Source organism: Cydia strobilella, chromosome 16, assembly GCF_947568885.1.
Source record: "Cydia strobilella chromosome 16, ilCydStro3.1, whole genome shotgun sequence".
Taxonomy (NCBI): domain Eukaryota; kingdom Metazoa; phylum Arthropoda; class Insecta; order Lepidoptera; family Tortricidae; genus Cydia; species Cydia strobilella.
Window position 1 is genome coordinate 14957872 of NC_086056.1, and position 7956 is coordinate 14965827.

The 7956-nt window shown below is 36.5% G+C and overlaps 1 protein-coding gene across 1 annotated transcript; it reads right to left on the minus strand.

Moving 5' to 3' along the window:
• Positions 1-933: 933 nt before the first annotated feature.
• Positions 934-5025, minus strand: LOC134748149 (uncharacterized). Its single transcript, XM_063682856.1, has 3 exons — positions 4952-5025; positions 3711-3959; positions 934-1160 (listed from the first exon to the last, which is right to left on the minus strand). Exons 1-3 carry the CDS (start codon positions 5003-5005, stop codon positions 975-977), a joined length of 489 nt encoding a protein of 162 aa, XP_063538926.1. The 5' UTR covers positions 5006-5025; the 3' UTR covers positions 934-974.
• Positions 5026-7956: the final 2931 nt, after the last annotated feature.

The following is a 7956-nucleotide window of genomic DNA, read 5'->3' on the forward strand; positions in this document are numbered from 1 at the left end:
TACTTAATTAACCGACTTCAAGATCTCAAAAGGAGGAGGTTCGCAATTCGGTTTGTTACTCCATAACTCCTCATTTCTCGATCGTATTTGAAAACTTTTTTTACTGTTAGAAGTATTAGAACAAATTAAATTATTTACAGAAACTTAAGTTTTTATTTTAAGTAGAAACACTACTATATAAATTATAAACTGAAATAAACTACTGAAATAACTCTTTTTTTGATTGAAAGTATATACATGCAGATTTGTCCCATTTTTCTCAAAACCCAGTTCTGATAATGGAATCCCTGAGGAATCGAGGGAACTCCTCAAATCTTAAAGGCATACATATAGTTATGAGATTGAGATATTTTTGTTATGATATGAACTATGGTTTTAAATATTTAAAGTGGCATTTTAAACTGTTTTTTGAAGTCGGTTTTGTTCTAACATTATTTTATAAATTAGTTTGTAACTCTGTCTGTCTGTCTGTTACTTCTTCACGCTTTAACTTTTAACGTTTAACTGAATCTTACGTTAGCGGAGCCTCAGGTACTGCTAGTTACTTTTACGGCAAATATAATATATATATACTTAGATTTTTAGGAAGGTTCACCTTAATAATTCATGTCAAAATTACTTAAAGCAAGAGTTAATGGAAAGACAAAAAAATATTTTGTACATTATTTATTTAACAAACTTACATTAAAGTACAATTAACAACAATTACACAATAGTCAACAACGATCAAACAATATCAACACACAATAAATATCACAATGAACTGCAGGGTGGGCTGGTTGGGTCACAGGGTACCCACGTACTAGCCTTAAACATCCATAACTATTTATTTTATTTACATGAAGCCAAATATGGCAATACCGAACGGTAAAAGACACAGTTTACATTGTAAACTTTTTTCTTTTCCGATTTTGAATTGTTATGATTTATGAATAGAAAAATACGCTTGCGGTACAAGCTTTTTTTTTCTTTTTTTAGTGCTTCTTGCCTCCCTTGTGGTGGTAGATGTGTTTGTAGACCGGCACGTGGACGGGGTAGGGCTTGGGGATGGGAACCTCGACCCTCTTCTCGACCTCGACGGGGTACGGCTTCTCGACATCATAGGGCACGGGCTTCTCCACGGTGTAGGGCACGGGTTTCTCTACGATTTGGGGCACGACCTAGAAATTAAAAATACATGCTTAGTGCCTGTTTTTTAGAATCAGCGTGACTTTAAACTTTCGATGCGATGACTAAAATACGACTTATGTCCGTTACATTTTCTCCATGTTCAAATTAAACATTTACAGACAATTCAATTCACTAATTTGGACCCAACCAGTCTTGACCAATCGTTTTTTTTACAATTAATCAGATACTCGTAAAGTAAACAAAAACGAAGCGTTAAATCCAATAATGTTCAATGAGCCGCTCGGAGCGTTCGATGTTAGAACGTTACGCCATCAACGGACGCGGGAGGAATGGTTGTTTTTTCAAAATAAGAACACGCTCTAGTAACTGTCACTTACTTTTACTTTAGCAAATGGCTTTTATGTAATAATTGACAATTGCAGGTATGAGTGTCGTGATACGGTGAGCAAGTTATGAATCGGACATGTTGGGATTAAAGTGATTTTGAAAGCCTTGCGGATGGAATTATTTTGAATAGGGTATTTGACTGTATTTAAAATAAATTATTTTACAACATGCATGAAATAAAGCACCAGAAGATTAATGGAGTAACGTAGACAGCAGTTAATTTTAGACACAATTTCTATTTTAAAACCCGTATAAAACTATAAAGAGTAGGTAATTTGATTGTGACGTCACATGCTAGTGTTTCATATAAATTCCATAGTAGCAAAATCGTCTTTAAAGTTCGAGAACAGAAACTGATTTTACTAGTAGTCTAATAGCTAGCCTATTAACGTTTTTGTTGCAATAGCGCTTCCGGCCGTAATGATTATGCTTGACTCTTCAAAAATATAGTAGCCACCTTTAATTTTTCTAACAATTTTATAGTAACAAACAAGAGGACACCAAAAATATAGATAAATACGTCATTATGTTTTATAATGACCATAAAACAGTTAAAATTCTACAATTACTTACCTACGCGCCAACATTTTTTGTCACAGTTATTATGAAGGGATAAGATTTCCTATTTAACATACCTTCAGTCAAAATAATAGAATGATCTAGTGCCATTTACAAGTGCGGTTTCGCTAACAATCAGATTGTGGCGACAAGAGAAAATTAATTGCATAATCGGTGCGGCACACGACATTTGCAGATGTAGGTGAATGACATTTATCGATGATTTTATGCTGAATGCTAATATTTACTTCTCAATGCAAATACCTACGGATCTTGTTAGTTATCTTTTGTTTTTCTTTCCTCCGAAAGAGATGCAATACAAAGTCGAAGTCAAAGGTCATGTTTCCGTGTTGTGATTTGGATCCCTATTTCAAATGTATAAATCTGTGATGATCTGCTCTGCTGATTAAGTAATGAAAGAGCAAAAGAGCCGGCAAAGATTGAAACTTTAAAAAAATATATGGGTGCAATCTTCACTCTCAGTCAACACCATTGACTTACCTACATTTGCAAATATAGAGTACATCAAATCACATTAAATGCGATCCGTTTTAAAGGTAACAGTGGTTCAAATTGAGTTCACGCAACCCACTGGGTCACTGTCAAGCACAGAAAATAGTGTTTCACACATTGTCTCTGTCAAACTTCTTGCATGTTAGGGATTAACAATTTTCAGAAAAAGGTGTTTCAAACATTGTCTCTGTCAAACTTTTTCGGGATTAACAATTGGCTGACGATCTGGCATGTCCTTAGTATTATCATGCTGCTTCATCATTACATGGATGTCTGCCACATTTTATTAATTTCCTCGAAATTACAAGAACAAGGATTTGAAGCCAACGGTTGTCCTCTCTTGATTGTTGTACAGTCACCATCAGATATATCGGAACGGCCAGGGTGTTCACAATATCTGAACATGCACTCTGATGCCTTGACAATAGAGGCGTGTTCAGATATTTGTGAGCGCCTTGGCCGCTCCGATATATTTGATGGCGACTGTACCTTTTGGATGTAAAATGTTTATTCTTGGTCAATATCATTAATTCCACTAGCTGCTGGTAATCATTAATGTCATCTTACCTGTTGGCTGTTAATCTATATATGTAGTTCATTAATTTTAATTTTATTCTTATTTTTTAAATTTCAATTTTAATGTTTCACTGCTTTTATGAGCCATGTTGCTTGAAATAAAATATTAATAATAATAATTAATCGGTGAACCGGACGATCGGCGGATCGGATCCTCTAGGATTCTCCTAACTTTTACCTTTTTTCTCTCTTTTACATTTCTCTGCGGTTTCTGTCATTTCAGTGAAGTGTAGGTACGTCAAAGGCAAAAATATCGATCCAAACAAATGGCTCAAAAATATGTGAACACGACTTTATTGTCTAAGGTGTAAGAACGTTTACACATATGTTTTTTTTATAAAGCTTACCTTGTAGACAGGGGCATGGATCGGCTGCTCCACAGTGACATGCACAGCGTACGGCTGCGGAATCGGGATCTTCACATACTGCGGTACCGACTCAGCCACCGGATGTGGTAGGTACCATTGTTCTGACCTTTTTGCCAAAGTCATGTTCCGCAGCCTATTCTATTACGACTGGTGATGTTTTTTCTTTAGAAGGCTTACCTTGTAAACAGGGACATGAATCGGCTGCTCCACAGTGACATGCACAGCGTACGGCTGCGGAATCGGGATCTTCACATACTGCGGTACCGAAACAGCGACCGGATGCGGTATCGGTACGCCGATCTTCTTGACAACAGTAACGTGGTACGGTTTGGTGTGCTCAGTGTGTGAGTGGCCTTCTGGCTCCCATTCATCCGGGTATGGGTACGCCACTGCGCAGGCAACCAGTAGGAGGATGGTTGTTGACTTCTGGAACAGTTACATTTTTGTAATTATAAATTGTATATATTGATTTCTATCACAATGAAAAAATTAACTGTGATCAATTCTGGCCAACGTGGGATTCGAACCCACATCTTTGGATAACCGGTCCAACGCGCTACCAATGCCAACAATGTTTTTTATTTTACTTGATAGCTTTTTCTGTTTAATAGAGTATAGAGTTTTCATATTTAGCACATTATACACGGTGGCCAAAAAATAAGTGCATTCCCGTTGCCAGGGAGGTTTTGGGATTATGCTGAGCAACTTTTACTATGGGACCAACCACGAAATCGCGTAAAAAAATTTGGCTGTTTCATACATTTTGGCTGGTCTATGGGAGGGTAAATTTTTTTTTCGCGATTTCGTGGTTGGTCCAATAGTAAAAGTTGCTCAGTATAATCCCAAAACCTCCCTGGCAACGGGATTGCATTTATTTTTTAGCCACCCTGTATATATTTGTGCACTGTTTATACTGGGTTCTTACACAAGTGACGGAATGGAAGTATAATGTTTTTGTGTTTTTTAGTTTTAATATTCTGATAAAGATGAATACAAAAAGAGAAGTTAGTATTTGACTGGATAAATGTCAATTAATATCTTAACAAAAAGTGATTTCGCATATGCGCTAAATCACGTTCCTTTGGTAAGTATATAAATTAAGACATATATACATAATTTGTGGCTTAAGAAATATCCACCCATACAAAATGTATTAAGTATATATTAATCTGGATTAACTATAAAAGTTTATGATTCAACATTAAGTAGGTAAGTACTTCCATTTTAAAGTACAAAGTAAACAATGACCCAAAAAGATCATTTCAAATACGGAACTAGCACACACAAATGACATAACCGTTACATAAACTTAAAAACAGAAAAAACAAAATAGGACGCGTTTTTCACTCTATTAACCAAGTTGCAAGATCCGTTACGTCACTTTCGCGAGGCGTTTTTTCACTTTTAACTTCACTTACTATGGCGATCATGTTGCTGGGTTTGATTCGACGACAAATTGTTAACTGATGCATTGTACGATGCCCGCTACATTTTATAGTTGGTGAAATGTACCTGCACCTTTCCATTCAGTGATAGGGTCTGCGTAACACGACACTTTCAATTTCGATAGATGCCTTGAGATTCCGAGGGTTTCCCTCTCCATCACTGCTTTTCTTTAAAAGAACTTTTACGACTTTAAACGTAATTATGCAGCAATGGAAAGCATGTATTTGTAAATGATCTAAAGATTGCTCATTGATAAGTGATCATTGTATTAGACTGGCTTAATAAATACTATGTTGTTTTTTTGCATTTATGTGTATCAGATGTGTATCAATAAACTTTACTTATTACATCCATCTATGTAATCACAACAGGAAATAAGAACTAGATTCGAACGCAATCGCCTTCTCTAGTCCCTTGTCTTTTATGGACTCGTTATGGCAATTTTCTACAACCTTTGCCTTTTATGGTTTTTAACACCTGAATCGGCTTTGTTATGGTTATGATTGTGTCCATAAAATACGATATTGCAATGGTCGTGGGCATTCTATGCTCGACTTACGATTAACTGTCTGTTTTTTCCTGCTTTTTTTTTGAGAGGATAAAAAACTAGAGGATGACTAGGCATTGGTTATTTGACACACTGACTCTAAAATTAGGCATTTCTGCTTATACTTGATAACCTCATTTTTAGGGTTCCGTACCCAAAGGGTAAAAACGGGACCCTATTACTAAGACTTCGCTGCCTGTCCGTCTGTCACCAGGCTGTATCTCAAGAACCGTGATAGCTAGACAGTTGAAATTTTCACAGATGATGTATTTATGTTGTCGCTATAACAACAAATACGAAAAACAGAATAATATAAATATTACAAACGTGATTTTTTTGCTGTTTTTTTCCGTAATGGTACGGAAACCTTCGTGCGCGAGTCCGACTCGCACTTGGCCGGTTTTTTAGATATATTGTTTAGGCATTAAGTATTACAATAAGTCCAAACTTGTGCAACAATGTAAGTTTATATTTAAATTTCGTCAAGTGGACGAAAACTAGCGCAATGACCTATAAAGACAAATAAAAACTTGGATAATATTCGTAACCAAAAGATTGTTGCATAATGCATTGACGACCACGTAGCATGGTTTGACAACCGCATTTATTTGTGTATGAGCACAGAATGTTCCCGAGTCCTATCAAAGATAGATATAATTCCGTAATAGATGGATACAGTCTAAGGAAAAAACATGCCTCGAAAATCAAGAAAATTTGATTCTCGATCAGAGGGCGCTACTAGCTTTGGCCTACTGCCGTATAGATGGCGTTGACGGTTTCGTTTGTTATTTAACAATTTTAACGCATATCAGTGAAAGAACATGGGTCAAAATCATAAAAATAATTAATGCAAATAAAAAAAATCATTTATCCATATTTAAATACATTTTATCGTATTTTTATAAATCTTCATTTTTAGTTTTAAAGTGTGTCGATAGATGGCAGTGAATTTACAAAAATTTACTATGACAGTACCGCGCTGTCCGCGCTATCTTATTATATACATCATTGTCTGAGTACCCATAACACAAGCCTCCTTGGGCTTGCCGTGGGACTTAGTCAATCTGTGTAAGAATGTCCTATAATATTTATAATTTATGATTATTTATTTATAATGCATATGTTCTGAATAAGACAAGTATCTACAGACATTTCACAATCCGGGTGCGAAGGACCAAATGTTTCTTATCTGAGTATACATATTTAAAAAAAAAAACAAATTGGTAGCAAATTTTCTATCACATAATTGACAACGTGGACAAGTTTTACATAAAATAAAACAAACTTCTACAGTTGGATCAAGATAACTCTGCAACAATTTTGACAGCACAGGCTGTGCAAGTGTTATTTATATGTACGTCATAATTTCATAGAAGTTTGACATTTTAATTAACCCTTGCATAGTGGGCTATCAAAATCGCTGCAGACCTATCTTGGTCTAAAGTAAACTCTACTCGCTCTAGCAACGAAAACTAGCAAGTAGGTGACATAGATATTATATACGTTACGTAAATTTCATGCCAAGTTTCATGTACCTACATATTGTTTTAAAATGAGAGCGTAACTGATTGTGTGGCGGCGGTGCGGCAAGATTTGTGTGATTCGTACGGCTTACGGCCGTCGATGGCAGCATGGTTCCATTTTTATCGCGTGTCACTATGCCTGTCACTTTCGCACTTACTTGTTAGAACGACACAACTTGTTGTTGTGTTGTTGTTGTTGTTGTTGTGTTGTTGTTGTGACAGGTGATAAAAATGCGACCGTGCTACGGCCGCTGGCCACGACATTGCGTGACTGGCTTCGGCTAAGGCGAAAACCATAGGTGGGAACGAAAGGTCCGATCACTGTGTCTCGCTCCAACCTATTGTTGTCGCCTTAGCCGAAGCCAGTCCCGCAATGTCGTGGCCAGCGCGTTATGATCCGAATTAATGACGACCTCACGTTAATTTATACAGTGAAGGTAATTAGTTAATTACTTAAGGGCCACTTGCGCCAGCCGGTTAACCGTTAACCCAGTGTTAAATTGTATTCGTAGATGGCTACCGTACAGACAAGGCGGTTATTACCCATGTTAATATTGTTTAACCGGTTAACCCCCGGGTTAGTGGCTTAACCCTGGCTGGCGTAAGTGGCGCTAAAACTAGATATAAATGCATATGTTCGACCGAAGTGCTGGCGGCTTCCTCGCACAACGTATCAGCATTGCGATACAGCGAGGAAATGCCGCCAGCATCCTTGGTACAATGCCTCAAGGGCCTATTTTAGATTTAAGCTAGTTATTAATTTCGTTTACGTAGTACCACTGTATATATCTTTTATGATATAAATTGAAACCACACTTGAATGGTTTTCATACTCATATTTATACTCATAATCATTTATTAAAAATATTATTACATATATTACACGTCAAAAATTTAATTACATGAG